Source organism: Naumovozyma castellii, chromosome 2 (assembly GCF_000237345.1).
Source record: "Naumovozyma castellii chromosome 2, complete genome".
Classification (NCBI taxonomy): Eukaryota; Fungi; Ascomycota; class Saccharomycetes; order Saccharomycetales; family Saccharomycetaceae; genus Naumovozyma; species Naumovozyma castellii.
The window spans coordinates 718,857-736,640 of NC_016492.1; the positions used below are offsets into that span (position 1 = coordinate 718,857).

The 17,784-nt window shown below is 36.4% G+C and overlaps 6 protein-coding genes and 1 non-coding gene across 7 annotated transcripts; 3 read left to right on the forward strand and 4 right to left on the reverse strand.

Moving 5' to 3' along the window:
- Positions 1-218: 218 nt before the first annotated feature.
- Positions 219-4,883, reverse strand: DNF2 (aminophospholipid-translocating P4-type ATPase DNF2; the record flags this gene model as incomplete). Its single annotated transcript, XM_003674809.1, has 1 exon — positions 219-4,883. One exon carries the CDS (start codon positions 4,881-4,883, stop codon positions 219-221), a length of 4,665 nt encoding a protein of 1,554 aa, XP_003674857.1.
- Positions 4,884-5,557: 674 nt separating this feature from the next.
- Positions 5,558-6,159, reverse strand: UBC13 (E2 ubiquitin-conjugating protein UBC13; the record flags this gene model as incomplete). Its single annotated transcript, XM_003674810.1, has 2 exons — positions 5,558-5,989; positions 6,130-6,159. 2 exons carry the CDS (start codon positions 6,157-6,159, stop codon positions 5,558-5,560), a joined length of 462 nt encoding a protein of 153 aa, XP_003674858.1.
- A 1,275-nt stretch (positions 6,160-7,434) lies between these two features.
- On the reverse strand, positions 7,435-8,262 carry NCAS0B04020 (uncharacterized protein; the record flags this gene model as incomplete). Its single annotated transcript, XM_003674811.1, has 1 exon — positions 7,435-8,262. The coding sequence occupies one exon, from the start codon at positions 8,260-8,262 to the stop codon at positions 7,435-7,437; it is 828 nt and encodes a 275-aa protein (XP_003674859.1).
- Positions 8,263-11,205: 2,943 nt separating this feature from the next.
- Positions 11,206-13,032, forward strand: RLI1 (Fe-S cluster-binding ribosome biosynthesis protein; the record flags this gene model as incomplete). The annotated part of the gene is made up of 1 exon (XM_003674812.1): positions 11,206-13,032. The coding sequence occupies one exon, from the start codon at positions 11,206-11,208 to the stop codon at positions 13,030-13,032; it is 1,827 nt and encodes a 608-aa protein (XP_003674860.1).
- A 603-nt stretch (positions 13,033-13,635) lies between these two features.
- ILT1 (Ilt1p) lies at positions 13,636-14,601 on the forward strand (the record flags this gene model as incomplete). The annotated part of the gene is made up of 1 exon (XM_003674813.1): positions 13,636-14,601. The coding sequence occupies one exon, from the start codon at positions 13,636-13,638 to the stop codon at positions 14,599-14,601; it is 966 nt and encodes a 321-aa protein (XP_003674861.1).
- Positions 14,602-14,991: 390 nt separating this feature from the next.
- On the reverse strand, positions 14,992-17,505 carry VTC5 (Vtc5p; the record flags this gene model as incomplete). Its single annotated transcript, XM_003674814.1, has 1 exon — positions 14,992-17,505. One exon carries the CDS (start codon positions 17,503-17,505, stop codon positions 14,992-14,994), a length of 2,514 nt encoding a protein of 837 aa, XP_003674862.1.
- A 186-nt stretch (positions 17,506-17,691) lies between these two features.
- NCAS0Btrna16R lies at positions 17,692-17,764 on the forward strand. Its single transcript has one exon. It is a non-coding gene; the product is annotated as a tRNA-Arg (tRNA).
- The last annotated feature ends 20 nt before the right edge of the window (positions 17,765-17,784 follow it).

Here is a 17,784-nt window from a genome sequence, read left to right on the forward strand (position 1 = left end):
CTGCTCAGGCGTGGGGGCCTGCAAGGTACCTGCGGCTTTTCTCTGTGATTTCTCTCGAGAGGCGGATGCCACGCACCGTGATTTTCCATGCCTGAACGGTTTTTGTCACCGTAGTGACAGCGACAACGGTTACTTAACGTTGGTTATCAACTCCAGAGGAGGTGTTGGTGCTCGTATATACACTACTACTGTACAGATGTCTATAAATATGTATTTGTCTACTTGTCCTTGCTAGTACTGCCCCTGAGCAGCATCTCCGCATGCGTTACCCCAGGTAGATCCAATGATACTCTGGCCCGGTCCACTGAGTACCGCGTGTCTAATTGATTTGATGCGAGCATTTCGTCCCTTGTACGGTCCAAGGATGTTCTTACCCTGGAACTAGACGATGGTCTGAATTGCATACTATTTCTAGCATTGTTCATAGAGTCTCTGCGTGCATCGTCCTCGTCTAATGAATCTCTACTAACTTGCTTCTCTCTCGTAACTTGATTGGAGGAATCCTTCTTAACATCTAAGAAACTCATTGGAATTTCTTCAGTAACAATAGTTCCCTGTGAATCACTTGCACAGACAACAGCATCTCCAATGGATTCGTCCACGATCTTATATTGGCCCCACTCGTGGGCTTTCTCAACTTTGGGTTTATTGGGGTCAGTTGGATCATAATCATCGGGATAACGGGCAAAATCACCATGTTGCCACATTTCTCTAATAATTTCCACATCAGATGGATAAAGATATTTCATGAAGACATCGTATGTAAATCTTGGTAAGATGCAAAATAAAAATCCAACGAAATAAACGGCCCAGAATGAAGGTGTTCCATACATACGTGAAGCACCTTTCCAAAACTCATAACTGGCAATGGAACTGGACCAAATACCTGTCCAACCAAAGTAGACTATGGTGGACAAAAATGCAAAAAATGTTGTAAACCAATCCCATCTGTATTGTTCCATTAACACATAGAAATTACACGACGTCACGGCAATACCAGTCACGGGGATACCGACATAATAACGATGATCTAACCCAAGACCATTCTGTGTAATAATGTTAGTCTTTCTGTAGATTAGGTAGGGGAAGAAGTAACATATGACAGACTGATATATACCATCAAACATATACCATAAAAATTTGGTCTGATTCCATTCTTGTCTCAAGATCCCTGAACGATACAGTTGCGGAACAATCATAGATACAGTAGCACTGACATCCTGATCTAATATCCCCAAGAAGATAACAGGTAATGAGGTAAATGCCAAATTGTAAAACGTCAAATAAGTGTATTCAAATAGATATGAACCATCAAAGTCATTATGAACACCATACCAAAACAATGCCAGAGTGAAAATAACATTCTTATAGAAAAATTGAGGAATCATTTCTGCCAGCCTTTTATAACACCATTTCCCATGAACCAAAACTAATCTGGTCACATACCGAAACTGTCCAATAGCATAATCAGAGCACATAACTGCTTGTCGACCTTCTTCACCGGCAATACCAACACCGACATCCGCAGATTGAATCATGGCGACATCATTAGACCCATCACCTATGGCTAAAGTCATAACGTCAAGCGTATCTTTTACAAGCTTGACCACAGCTGCCTTTTGTGCTGGAGAAACTCTGCAACATAAAACAGCTTTACAGTTCTTACAGAGAAGTAAAAATTTACGTTTCATAGTGTCCCCAGTTAGCGCGATCTTTAAGGCTTCACCATCGATGATTATGGCAAATTCACCTTGAGGGGGACTATGATCCTTTTTTGCGGCAGCAAGCTCTTCTTCAGAACCAGTCATATTAAATTTCTCCATCAGGTATTTGGATACTAAAGCATTAACAATTTCAGTTGGATCATCACCAAATTCCTTAACATCCTCCCCAGTTGTCTTGATAACAAGTAATTCCATATCAGTATTCAATAAATTACAAGAAAACCCAATATTAATCGCAGTCTCCACTTTGTCACCGGTTAAAACCCATAATTTAATACCGGCTTCGGCTAACAAAGCGATAGAATCCGGAACACCATCTTGTAATCTATCTTCAATAGCAGTACCACCCAATAATACTAGGTCACGTTCAATAAGATCTGCAACGTGATCCAATTCTTCTTCTCTGCCTGCAAGGGATGCGGCAGCAATATTGTATTTTTCATTCCACTCTTGATATTCAGACCAAGATATTTCCCTTTGACCAACACATAATGTTCTCAAACCTTCAGTGGCGTATTGTTCTAAATGTAGGGCAGTCTTCTCTAATAAGGTTTCATCATTATAACCAGGTTTACGACTCAATCTGGAGTAAATGACGGAATCGGCACCTTTACAAATCAATAATGCTCTAGGTTCATCTTTCTCGGTAGCGGGTGGCAACTTGACTATACAACTCATTCTTTTTCTGGAAGAGTTAAATTCTAAGATATTAAGGATCTGAAACTCTTTTTGTATACCTTGCACTTCTACCAGTAAGCCCTGCTTGGTTTTCCCAATAAAACTGAACCCCATATCTCTCGCAGTTGTAACTAAAGCTGTCTCATCTGGTGACTGTGCCGTCAATTCTAATTTATTAGGATCATTCTTATCTGGTTCGACTAATACAGAATGACACAGAGCTAACGCCAACATGAAATGTTGACATCTCTTTTGTTGTACTTCTCCATTATTCCCGAGTAAATCTTGACTAAATTCTTTAGAGACAAAGGTAAGTTCTTCTGGGTAGAATTGCGAATTGTTAGAAATTTTTCGAAGATCATCTATCATTATTTCTCTATCTTGCGCTATTCCTTCTCTTTCAATTCGTCCTTCCTTTTCAGTATCAATACCTTGCCTTTTTCTTAGTCCTGCTAATGCTTCTGTATAGGCGCGACCATAAGATACACCATTTATAGTACATTTTTTGAATTCCATGACATTTTGAGTTAAGGTCCCTGTTTTGTCTGAAAAGATGTATTCAATTTGGCCAAGATCATCTGAGATACTCCATGATTTAGGTGTACATGGGTAATCTAACCTCTCATTGTATAACAGAACATCCAAATATATGAATATGGCTTGAGCTGTCTTAATAATTTCCACGGAAATATATAGTGAGATTGGGACAAGAGATTGATAAAGGATAACAGCAACCCAGAATGAAACAAACCCATTAGTTGTTGGATTACCTGCTATGGTACCAAATTCAAAAAAATCTCTTGATCTCGGTTTTTTTCTATAATATGCACCGTTAGCTACACCAGCAATAAGACATAAGATGAAGAGAAAGACAAAATTTATTAGCACTGAAAAATTCAATTCTCTAGAAATTCTAGATTTTTTCGTAGGTGTGACACCTGCGTTAATCATGGTCTTTGTATCATCACCAGTAAATACAACGATACCCATTGCCCATTTTGTATTTCTCAAGGTGCAACCACGAAGAAGCATATTATTAATGGTAATTGGTTCATTATGAGTTTGTCCATCCAATGAGTCAATCCATTTCAAATTACCTTGGTAGACATATAGATTTGCATGAGGTCCTTCACTCTCTACCCAGAATTTAGTTCGACAAATATCACGAGAATTTCTAATAGCATTTGTACATCTTAAGGATTGGCGAACTTTTAAATTTGATTCACCATCTAAATTTTTAGTTTCTACGTAACAACCACCGTCAATATCTGACGTCGATAGAAGAATGACATCAGCTGGAATCTCGTCATTGTTATGGATACGGACAATGTCACCAACTCTAACATTTTTCCAAAAATCGTTGGCAAATTTTGAGTTCGCCATTGGAGGTAATGATGGGTCCAATACACTGATCTCACCGTTTTCAAAAGTAGAGTCAATATTAGATTGTTCTAAAGAAGGACGATAATAATCGGCAGACATTCTTGTACTTTGATACGAATCGAGTGATGTTCGAGGCAGTTCCGTCTTTCCTAGTTTCTTGGCTCTCCTTCTTTTCATTTGGCGTTGCTTTCTTGCCTCCTTCCCCGTAGCCGTAAACCTTTCATTAATAAATTGGAAGAATTTTAGCATTAGTTTGGTATTTGCCTTTTTAAACTTTCTCCAGGAAGAGACGTTATCTATTGGAACATTTGGGTTCTCTGGTCCTTGTAAGATGTGCGTACGTGTATTGTTAACCTCCATATCTAACAACGTTCTTCTTGAATCTTCGATGGCATCCTTAATAGCCGTAAGGATGATGATAACGATTAATGGGACAGCAGCTAACCCCGGATTTGTCACCCCAAAGATTTGGAAAGCCCCCAAAATAATCATAATCAAGAAATAGATATTGGCAAAATTATTAAATTGGAGCATTACATTCTTGGGGAAAAAAGTTAATGGAGTGTATTTGGTAGTTCTAATCTTATTACGTGGGTATTCCATGATAGGTAGCCCGTCTTCATATAGCATCTCATCTGGCAAAGGCATGTTATGATAAATTGTTCTAAATTCGTCAGATCTATTTAGTAGTCCTGTTTCGTTATCATCAACATCTGCATCTTCATCATGTTTTTTGAATGGTATGTGAACATTTTTCTGGGCCCATTTTATCGTTTTAGTCTTATTTCGATCAAAATTTGTTTCTCTCTTAACTCTTTTCGTACCAAGTCGTAACCTTTTCATCTCTGTTTCAGAACTGTTTGGGAGCTCAGAGTTCAACTCAATATCTTCGAACTGGGCAGTTCCCCCAACTACAGGAGTCGGTAGAATGGAGCTTGAATCATCGTATTTGGTTTCTTCTACATCTTCCACAGTTACAGCGTCTCCCTTCAAGAAAGAATTAGTCTTATCCTTATCTTCAAACTGAAAGCTATCATCAAATGGTGAAAGTGGATTTTCACGATCATGTCCCCGATCCTGGAATGGCGATCTAGACATCTATTTTCTCAAAACCGATCTATCACTTTTCTCAAGGCAAAAAAAATCTCGATTGTATAAAATGGTAGACGTACTATATCTGCTATAGTTAAGTCGCGATGATCCTTAGGACTTTGCTAATTTACCGTACTACCTGTTCAATGGGATAACTCCTAATATATGCTACGTTGTTGGAAATTTGGTGCGTTCTCCAAACGGTCTATATTGAATTTTTTCCTTTCCGCGGAGGCAAGGAATTTTTCGGAGTCCGAAGGGATCAGCTGTAGTTAACGTAATATCAGAGTTGTTTACCTATTATCATACACGTTTTGGTTAGTGTTGAGTTGGATGGTTACTCAGTTTACTTTTGATAAATTTGGAGAAATGCTGAGAATTTATATTAATTTTTTGCTTTCTCTTTTCTTATTAATATACATTTTATTTGTAAGAATTAGAATATTTGGTGGAAACGTAAATAAAGTTTCAAATATAAAAACCATTTATGACTTCCCTCTTTGAATAATTATTTAAATTGAAGTAACATTTACTTCACAGTTTCCTGCCTCTATATAAAAAATAAACGAAAAAATAAAAAAGACTTTTTGACGTTATCATTAATATTTATGTACTCTAAGTAAATTATTGCAAAATATGTATTTGTTTCTAGAATGAGAAAGGGAAGACTGAGTAAAAAGCTAATTTTCAACCTTCTTCGCGTATTTCTGGGTCCATTCTCTTGCTGTAGCTTTGGCGCCAGCTTCATTTTGAATCCATTCTTCAGCGACATCATTTGCTAATGGATCGTTTGGATTAGGACTAGCCAATAATGCTTGGACTGAAAGAAGGACAGTTCTGATCTGTAAGGCTGGGGACCAATTTGTCTTCAAGACATCTAGACATATACGGCCTAATCTATCAATATTGGGATGGTAAATCTTGGTCAAAAAACGCACCTTTGGCGCTTCCATTGGATAATCATCCGGTAAATATAATTCTAGCTGGAAAATACCATTTTCGTAGGGTGAACCTGCTGGTCCTTCAACAGTGACATTGAAATAACGAAGATTATCTTCATGTGGTTCAGCAGTAATACCCGGGACAGGATCACTAATCAGACGTTCAGTTTCCTGATACAACAACAAATAAAGTTTTTTGGTTAGTAATTAATGGTTGTTTTCCCAACCCTTTGCTCAAAGAGACAGATATAACTTCGTGCTCTCTGTACAAAAAGATCATAATATTCTGATTTTCAAACGGATTAACGTACTTTTATAATTCTTTTGGGTAAAGAAGCCATTTTGGTTCGACAAGTGTGTAAAGTATGGGTAGGTTATATATTATCTATCAGTCCATTTTAATGTCTAAGATAGCTCTAAAATCCCACCAGCTTTAATTTGGCCTGAGTTTGAATTTACAGATAGGTGATTTTTTCAAAAATCACAACCGGGTAACAAAAACCAAAATTTGTATTGAGAGTTATGCCTGGCGAACGTTGAATATGAGACGCCACAATAAAGCAATATTGTTTCTTAAGACCTCTGGGATTATATGAATCATTTGCATACAATATATGTTTTGTTCTTATCATTCGGATTTGAAATTTTTTTCACACATTTGAAATGCTTTTCTACTCTGTACATCGAAACATTACAAATACAGACACATTTTTTACGTCCAAGTCTTTTTTATTCCATCGTATTGAAAGGCAACTTCCCTTCTTGGTGTTTAATTAAATTGCCTTTTAATCTAAACCGATGTAATGAAAAAGGACACATAAACTTCTGGTCGACATATGGGTTCTTTAGATGCTTTTTATGCTATGCCATAATCTTGTGCATCCTCGCACATTAGCTGCCGGGATGCTGGGAGTCCATGCCGTTCACTTCTATGACACCCAAATTTTCAGTGACCCTATTCAGAGCTGCATTTTTAGCCCTTGCAATCTCTCAAGTTGGTTGAAACGATTCAACCTGTTGATAAATGCTGTTCCCCTTTTAAAAACTTGCCTTCCCTGATGATTGAGTAATCTGATTTGTATCTATTGTGCTTCGATTCTGATTGTCAAACGCAGGTAGGGTCAATAGAAGAAGTTTAAAACATCAAACATCTGGTGAACTGGATGCTTCATTACCGTAAGATAAATCATACTCAGAGTCGCCATTTAAATTATTTTTGTGGTGGTATGATAAATTAAATCCTTAGTGATCCTTTGAAGTAACGTCACGGTGGTACGTTAAATTACATCAGTGGCTGTCAATCAAAGCATCTTTTCCTTCAAGTGCTTTTGTAATATGTAAGGAAACACAAAAAGCGGGTTCGAGATTGGTAGAGAATATTAATCAATTATTTGGTGTTTCTATAGCAAAATATTAAGTTGTCACTTTTCTAATATCTAAATGGCTGTTTAAAAATAGGTATGAACTACCTAAGAATCTCTTCAGGTTAACGTTGCGCCCGGCATTTATTTATCTAAATACAAAATATTTTATTATCAGTTTGAAACATTACACAAAAATATATATAAAACTGAAGACATGCAAAGTAAGTCTATTCATAAACATTTTATACCATTCTAGGATTTCTGGTTAGCACCTTTACAAGGTGAACCTCCTTCCTGATGCTTGATCATATGATCCTTCCTCTTAAACCACCGTGAACAGAAAAGACACATGTGCTTCCTCTCTACATGAACATCCTTCAGATGCTTTTTCTGTTGGGCTTCCGTTCGGTATGTTTTCTGGCAATGAGGGCAGGGAAATTCAGGATTTATCCTGAGTGCTTCAGTTGGTTGAGCTGCTTGAGTTGGCTCAGTTGATCCAATTGCTTCAGTAATCCCAGTATTTTCAATGGTCCCTGTGGTTGCAATGGCTTCAGTAGAATTGGCTTCTCCAATTAATGAAAATTCACTGTCCACAAAAGGTTCATTCATTGGATACTTGACGTCTGCATTTTCTTCCAAATTTAATCTGTCTACTATTGGTAGAGTCAGCAGATGGGGATCAATGTATCTTTCCTTAGGGGAGCTTGTTGGTTCATTGCCGTAAGATAGATTATATTCAAAGCTACCATTTGAATTATCCTCGTTATTGTACGATAAATTAAACTTATCTTCGTAGTTGCATGGTAACCTATATCCATGGTCGTCCATTGAACTATCTTCGTAATCATACGGTAAATCGCTTCTCTCTTTGTTATAATCGTCGAGTACTCTTGCACAACGTTGATACATGTCATCATCCTGTTCTTGAAAGGGATGCGTGTTACTTTTTTTTTGGCAATCACGAAGGTATATTAAATCTTCATCCAATTGATCCAGCTTTTCACTGACCGTGTCTATTAAATACTCATCTAGTGGAGAGAACATTTCTTGGTTACCGAAAGAGAATGGGAATTGAGACATATTATAACAGAAGCTTGATTTCTTTGAGCACAAAGTGAGGTTAATAAGGAAAGAAAAGTAGAAGACAAGAAAAAGAGCTCCACTTTATATACGTCGACTTGGGAGCTCACAAAAAGGCTGTTCTCCAGTAACTCTTCAAATAAGGGATCCAAGCAGAATATTCTTCAATGCTCCATCGGACAATGGGAGAGTCCAAAGTCCGAAGTCCGAAGACTACAGTGAAACCTCGTAGGCGACTAAGCACTCCGAGAATAACCGTTCAAGGATATCATGGAACCGCAGGATTATGGGACAAAACATATACCAGACGTCAAAAAAGTGACGGCTGCTCTAAAGTCAAAACTTTCATATGCAAAGGCTCACCCCTTGATGTGCTTCTCCGGTTATCCGTGACATTAAATTGACACACTTACCAAACCTGAACACTTGGCGTTTCTGTCGAAATACATTATTTTCATAAAATATGTGTCACGGATGTCACTAAGTCTCCACCCGAAGCTTTCAAAAAAAAAAAAGACTGTCATAATATTTTGAAAAAATTCCTTGTGCTGAGAAAAACATACAATAAAGGAGATGGACTAAAGCGCTAACAAATTGTATTCATTTGAAACTGAGATGCTAATAGACTAGTGGTTGGCATGAAATGGTTATGTATGCGATCAATTAGCGGCTGGTCCCCCTCGTAATGCAAGCACTGAGATGGATAAGCATGAGGTGACGATTAAACAAATTCTTCAGTGTTTACTATCCCCGTAAAAGTAAGAAAAATGTTAGATGTACAATTACAACAGATGGATTCATTTTATTATACAATTGAAAACTCGTAAAGAGGGTACGTATCGGAACCATAATTGAAATACTTGCGATGACGTTTTCTGAAGCCAGCAATGCAGGCCACAGAAGGAAATTCGTTAACAGTAAATAATTTCGTAGGTAAATTCTATTCGCAATTTGTGGAAGCAGACATCACCTAGCACAGATGTTGCCATTGTTGTTGCCGCAATTATTCAAAGAATAATAGTATAGTTGCTGACATTTGGGAGCAATGATGGTGTAATAGAAGAATCGATAAGTGTAATTCCTCCAGAGCGAACGACGATATTCTTTTTTTAACGTTTAATTCAATCCTAATCTGTTTCAGATATAATATATCTGATGTTGTTGTTGAAGTGACAGTACCGATGTAAACTACCAGTATCACTATAAGATAGTAACGACTGTGCTCATTTGTTCATATCCAATTGGAGTCAACGCAATCAGTCCAGGTAAAAAGCATGTCCCTAAACGAAATCATAATATTTATGGTAGGCAATGTTATGAGAGTGTTATTTTCTCAAAATTCATCAAGTAGTGCTTCATGCTCAACATCTTGATGATGTTGAACCATCCATCACATCATTCCTAAACCAAATCAAATAACAAGTTAATAGTAATAATAATAGTTGCATACTAGTAGCAAGTTCAATAAGTTTAATTTCAGGTGGGGGCTTAGGGTTGTAAAGTAAAATTTCAACGGTTGGTAGTAGACGAACGTTGGCGTTGGTTTGAGTATTTAAATGAGAGCCAAACTTTCTTATTTTTCTGACTGGGGCAATGACAGTCCAAGGTTGGCAGACTGCGGTTAGTTACATGTTTACCATGCAAACATACATGTAAGACATATAATATTGCACCACTATCATCATGGCAACGAGCAAGGAAATATTGTCAAATGTGACAATAATTGTAACGCAGGGACATAGGGATGAAGCGAAAATATATTCAAACAATTCTGGTCATATTTATAGTGAGAAATAACCTTTTCTTTAATGTTGGTTACTCATTCAAAAAAAAATATGGAGCTTTAAAATGTTTTAATGAAAAAAAGGTCCCAACTTCGGTTAGTTGATTTCGACCGTCGTAAAATAAATCGATTTGTTGCTATAATTCTAGAGAAGACCGAATTTTTTTAAAGTCCTTGTCGCGTTACACGGTTTCGGAATATGTCAAATGAATGTGTCTCGGAGTTTATAATAATACAAGAACAAACCACTCAGTCAAATAAAAGTCTTCACTGACAATACTTTTTACATTGCCAATTCTTGAAAAATTGGTGTATATGCAAATGTTACACTACCTTTGAAAGGATTAGAATTAGTGTAAAAATCTGATACCAGGTTATCTAGTCAATTTTGGTTCCTAGAAGCATTGTTGATGGGGAGGATGGATTCCATCTTAAATGGAATTATTGAGAAAACAAATGTCCTTAATACATCACTTATCTTGAAATGGCTTCTATGGATTAGGAATCCGAAACAAGATTGAAGAACATCGTCACTTAGTACTATCATGAAGATTGGAAATTATTTGTTAATGCTTGGAGAAATCTCAAGTGCTTCTTTATTTGTTGTTCTTACATACCATAACTTAACCTTAGGTGACTTAATTTTTTTATTTGTTTGTACGTTCTTTATTCTACACAATCTTTTTATCGTCGCGAGCTCCCCTTTAAGGATGCTCAATATTTTCAGGCGCATCAATATTTAGCGAAGAGTTTTTGTACGTAAAATTGTTTTTTTACTCACTCTGTTCTTACTGTTGTTGCCAAGACAATTAACGAAATCAATATGTAATACATGCAGATGTTTCTCATAACAATACAAGAGTGTTAGTAACATTCTCTGTTCTCATTGGCCCTCCCCTAAATTGGGGCGCTAACCAGACAAAACAGTAACTCAGATCGCGCCATACGGAATGAAAATTTTTTCAACGCGAACTCGCACAAACGACCCCTCAATGAGTTGAAACTATTTTGACAAAACTGAAAAATCATTAATAATATCATCTACAATGTTAGATCATCTTATATAGAACAGTTACACTTGAATTCAATTCTTTCAAATAATTTACGAGCCTGTTCCAGAAACCTAACACTCCATTACCGACTCAATTAACCGATAAATAATGAGTGAAAAGAACAGTCGTATTGCCATCGTCAGTGCAGACAGATGTAAGCCAAAGAAATGTCGTCAAGAATGTAAGCGTTCTTGTCCAGTCGTCAAGACAGGTAAATTATGTATTGAAGTTACCCCTACTTCGAAGATTGCCTTCATTTCCGAAATTTTGTGTATTGGTTGTGGTATCTGTGTGAAGAAATGTCCATTCGATGCCATTACCATTATTAACTTACCAACCAATTTGGAACAACACGTTACACATCGTTACTCTGTCAATTCTTTCAAATTACATAGATTGCCTACTCCAAGACCTGGTCAAGTCCTTGGTTTAGTCGGTACTAATGGTATTGGTAAATCCACTGCTTTGAAGATTTTAGCTGGTAAGCAAAAACCAAATTTGGGTAGATTTGACGATCCTCCTGAATGGCAAGAAATTATTAAATATTTCAGAGGTTCTGAATTGCAAAATTATTTCACTAAAATGTTAGAAGATAACATTAAGGCTATTATCAAGCCTCAATATGTGGATAACATTCCACGTGCCATTAAGGGACCTGTTCAAAAAGTGGGTGAATTATTGAAATTGAGAATGGAAAAGGATAGTGAAACCGTGAAAGGTTATATCAAGACTTTACAATTGGAACATGTTCTAAATAGAGAAATCGGAAAATTATCAGGTGGTGAATTACAACGTTTTGCCATTGGGTTGTCATGTGTCCAAGATGCTGATGTTTACATGTTCGATGAACCTTCTTCTTATTTGGATGTTAAGCAACGTTTGAATGCAGCCCAGATTATCAGAGATTTGTTGACTCCAACCAAGTATGTTATTGCTGTGGAGCATGATTTGTCAGTCTTAGATTATTTATCCGATTTCGTTTGTATCATTTATGGTGTTCCATCCGTTTACGGTGTGGTTACTTTGCCATCTTCTGTTAGAGAAGGTATCAATATTTTCTTAGATGGTCATATTCCAGCTGAAAATATTAGATTCAGAAGTGAAGCCTTACAATTTAGATTACATGACGCCACTGAAGATACAAAGGGTGAAGCCAACAAGACTTTTGAATATCCAGCCATGAAACGTACTCAAGGTGATTTCTCATTGACTGTTGAATCTGGTGACTTCTCCGATTCTGAAATCTTGGTTATGATGGGTGAGAATGGTACTGGTAAGACCACTTTAATTAAATTATTAGCTGGTGTTATTCAATCTGATGAAAACTCCGAAAAGGTTCAAAAATTGAATGTTTCTATGAAACCACAAACCATTGCTCCAAAATTCCCTGGTACCGTCAGACAATTATTCTTCAAGAAGATTAGAGGTCAATTCTTAAGTCCCCAATTTCAAACTGATGTTGTGAAACCATTAAAGATTGATGATATCATTGATCAAGAAGTTCAACATTTATCCGGTGGTGAATTGCAAAGAGTTGCTATTGTTTTGGCTTTGGGTATACCTGCTGATATCTACTTGATTGATGAACCTTCTGCCTATTTGGATTCTGAGCAACGTATTATCTGTTCTAAAGTTATTAGAAGATTTATTTTACATAACAAGAAGACTGCTTTCGTTGTTGAGCACGATTTCATCATGGCTACTTATTTGGCCGATAAAGTTATTGTTTTTGAAGGTACTCCTTCTAAACACGCTAATGCTCGTGCTCCAGAATCTCTATTGACTGGTTGTAACAGATTCTTAAAGAACTTGAATGTCACTTTCAGAAGAGATACCACTTCTTTCAGACCAAGAATTAACAAGTTGGATTCCCAAATGGATAGAGAACAGAAGTTATCTGGTAACTATTTCTTCTTGGATAACACTGGTGTGTAGAGAAACCCAACTCACTTATTTATTGAAATGATGAAGAGAAGATCAGAAGGGAATGCTTAGCTTGATTAAGGAGAGATAACTGTCTCTTTTATTGAAATGATCACTAAATCTTACTCATATCATTTTGCATAATTATATTTTTGCCCCCATTCAATTATAGTTAGTTTCATCATTATTTATTTCCCTATTTAACATTATTTAATACCTCATTTATCTTAATGTTGAGGAACCATTTGGACTGCATTTTGTATTTAAACCTTATCTGTACATCGAACCGGTAACAGTATCGAGAGTGCATTTAACGAAATACAAGTTATGTTAACTATCATTTGATAAGAAAAAGAACCCTTCTGCTTATGTCACGCGGATGCACCAGCAAAAAAACTGAAAAAAAAACGATAAGCCGAGATGGGGTATAAGCAGTCAAATTTGATTCTGGAATTTCTATACGGAGTGAGAGATCTAAACTATACAAACCTGAAACATAGGTTCTGTTGCATTAAGATAAATAGGAGGAAAAAGTATCATTCTTATTATTTACTATACCGCCTTGCATTTGTTTAAGGTCTACTGCATACAAACTCCTTATATCATAAGTTTTAAATGATTTCAGAACGTGCTGCCACGGCCTTAGCCACTGTCTCGACCATATGCTGGTGTGTTCAACTAATCCCACAAATATACTCGAATTGGAAAAGGAAAGATTGTACCGGATTACCACCCGTGATGATGTTCTTATGGGTTATTTCTGGGATTCCCTTCGCAATATATTTCTGTGTGTCTAAAGGTAACGTTACTCTACAAGTCCAACCACATCTATTCATGTTCTTCTGTGGGATAAGTTTTGTCCAAACCTGTTATTATCCCCCAACCAAATTACCAGTTTGGAAAATCATTGTTATTGTCTCCTTGATCATCGCAACTGATATCGGTATGGAAGTCGGTTTCATATTATGGTTACGTCCCTTATACTCTAGAGGTATCCATTGGCCTGATTTGATTTTTGGTATTATTGCCACCATATTGCTAGCTGTAGGATTATTACCTCCTTATTTCGAGTTAGCCAAGAGGAAGGGTCGTGTGGTCGGAATTAATTTTTTGTTTCTATTTATCGATTCCCTGGGAGCTTGGTTGGCCATCGCTAGTGTTATCGTTGGAAATATGGATACCATGGGTATTATACTGTATGCTTTTATTGCAGGTATGGAATTGGGTATCTTCGCATCTCATTTCATATGGTGCTGTAGATTTAAGTGGTTCTCAAAGAACAAATTTGTCGACGACGAAGAACAAAAGGAAGGAAACAGTACTCAAGAGAAAGAGGAGCTTTCTGAAAAGAATCAACATGAAATAGAGAACCTAAAGGGCACTGTTGGTATGGAAAGGGGTGGCACTACCATCCAGGAATTAAGTGAAGAAGATTTAGCTGACGACGTTAACTCTAGCTTTTCCGATGATATAGGAGTTCCTGATATCTCAGAAAGAGCTACTGTATTAGGGTCGGTACATGCAGTTCATGGTGTTATATTGAAGAGAGAACCAACCACGACTGGTGCCATTACAGTGTAAATCAAATCCATTACGTAAACGAGGTGTACACATTTCATATTCATTGGTAACCACTTTAATCCACAAGAGCATCAATCCTGGTTGTTTCAATGTCTCTTTCTTCTTAAAAATTTCGGTTATTTGCTATATGAGCCTTCTACTGATAAGATGCATCGGGCTTTTTTCAAAATTTCTTCGATTTTTTACTGGAAAGAGATTATACATGGACAGATTGTTTACTTGACGGAAGTTAATTCATTTAATTGACTTTAAATAAGATAGAGACAAATTTTTACGAGAATGCAGTGTATTAGATTTTATATATGGAGTTATTTAGATCCGAATGTAATGTGAATATGTATTTAGGTTAAAGAGTTCATAAGGTCATTAGAGGGTGGAATCTCAAAACAATCAAAAGAATATCTCCACAATAGCATAACAAACAGTGAATGTCACCATGATGAAAAATACAAAACAACTGATGTAATGCCAGAGCGGAGCCAAGGTAAACCGGCTAAATAACAATAGCAAAGACACTATTATTAAGATTAGAGAAACCAAGAGTGATCCAATAATTACGGCTAGTAAGAAATTAATACCATCGAAGACAATCACGTCATCATTCTCACTTTCTCTAAAGAGAGCAAGAACGATCCCAAGACAGAGCCCTGACGTCATACAAGAAATCAAAAGTGATGCCAAGTAAAACACGGTGAGGACTTGATCATGTTTAAACTCGTAAATTGACTCTGACTCTTGAACATTTGATGGGTCATATTCAAGCAAAGCTTCCAAATCAGACTCTGAGCCCGGAGAAAGTGTTAATGTAGATCGAGAGCCTAGTACATATGTCGACCCATATATTGAAGTACCATCTTGTTGTCTCTTTTTCCTTTGCTTTCTTTTTCTAGGGATAATCATCGATTTAATACTTTTGAACTTGTCAAACATGGAATCTATAAATGGTCTATTGAAAGTAACCAATCCATGATCTTCTTGACTACATATTGATTCATCCTCATCCTGATAGAAGTGTTGGTTTTCTCTATTAATACTGGCCTGGTCATCATCAAATTCATTCCAGTATCTAAAGGTCCTTTCTTTTTGTTTGTTTGCTTTACTTTCATTGTAGGGATGTGGCTTAAAGTTAGAATGAGTTGATTGAGACTGACTTTTATTTCTAATTTCTTCTTGAAAGGGCGGATAGCATAATTCCAATATTCCGTCATGCCCCAAAGCAAAAAACTCCTCTGTCGAAAGTGAATCATTGGGAGGCAATGTATAATCACATTGAAGGAGTAGCTTGAACAAATCATTATCATTAACATTTGGTAGTTGGCAGATAGAATAGCAAATCTTCCAAAGCGTCCAATTTCTATCAAGAGAGAAACATTGAATATTCTTCTCATAAACTTCTCTAAATATATGTTGTAACTTTTCGTTCATACTTTTGGTTGGGTTATTTATATTATTGGCATGCATGCTAGAGGGGGATTTCTTGCTTAATAGTTTAATTTCCACTATAGAATGTGGGAAGTAGAATTTTTCGTCATTAAATGTAATGCAGATTTTTTCATCAATGGATATCAAATATGTAAATTCTTCAGTTGAAAATATTAGGCGAGTTCTCTTTATATCTATTTTCATTCCAGTATGTCTCAGTTTTTGATTCATAATCCATTCCAAGGCCATGTTGTCAATTGGGTTGAAATTGCTATTCGAAGGTGGAATAGAACCTTTGACGTCCTGTGATAACACTTGGTTTATTACCTCGAGAGGAATATTATTTGTCACGAGATGATCTCTTAAGCCACCCATGTGGCACATCAATATACAGTTTGGTGATATATTAGTGTCCTGTAAATGAATCAATAATGTCGGAGATTGATTAAAAGCGTCATCCTTCATAAATCTTGGAACTCCCGTGGGATCTAAATCTAATAATGATATGGATAGCATATTTTGAGATAATCTTAAGGATGGTAACCCGCCATGGCTAGTGGATGTGGCCGAATTGTTTCTCTGTTTTGTACTTGATTGAAAAGTTTGAAAAGATCGTATTGATGCCATTGATTTCTTCACATTTAGATTAGGTCTATTTTGTTCCGTCGATACAATAATATCCTTAGATGTTGAGATTAATTGATCATCTACAATCCTAAATTCATTTGATAATAACATAAATTTAAACTCTTCAATGTTTTCATTCGATACAATTAATCGATGTAATGGCAAACATTTATCCATAAATATTGTATCAAAGTCAATAGCAGACCTAATAATATCCTCACCATTGTTCTGAATGGAAGGAGGGTTTTCGTTTGATCGCAAGTTCAACGTTTCATTATGTTTTGAAGTTAGCAATGTGGAAGAAACATCGTTGTTATTATTTGTTGTCACTTTCAACTTTAAATCGTTCAAGACATCAACTATCAACGATATCTCGATAAGGTATGGATCCAAATCAAGTTTAGCAAAAGAAACCCCTTGGTATCCATTTTGATAGTCATCACTTTGGTACAATTCAGTGACCCATTCCTCTACAACCGCACTACCGTCATGGGATGATATTAATCTTCTCAAAAGTTTCTTGACAGCTAATTTTTGCACAATAAGATAACGTGACAGCATTTGTAATTCCTCATTACAATCATTCACATGAGAGAATACGATCTTGAAATTTGAAGGTCCCTTCCGCATTGTTTGTTGTAGTATCGAAGCTTCCACGGACATAATTCTCGTTGAAATTTCCTTTATTTTTAAAGAAACAAACAAGTTAATGTTCTGGAACTGTTCTTTAAACATAGCATCCAATGTTTCCAACCGAGTATGTCTCATAATGGCTTTCTTTAATTTATCATATTCTAAATTTTGATGTTTCCATTGAGGAACTGATTTATCTAAGACATGACTGCTGAAGTTCATATCCTAGTTCTCTGGTCAAAGATCGAGGAAATTAATTTCCATTCTTCTTGAAGCAGTTAGTTCGATAACTTTATGGCTGCTTATTAGTTGGAAATTGCCTTGATAGATAAAGAATTAAGGTGCCGCACGTGACATATTTTTAAACGTTGGACCATCTCAGCGAAAACAAAAAAATAAGATTTCTTGTTCCTCGTGGCCCAATGGTCACGGCGTCTGGCTACGAACCAGAAGATTCCAGGTTCGAGTCCTGGCGGGGAAGAAATATTTTTTTAACAATTG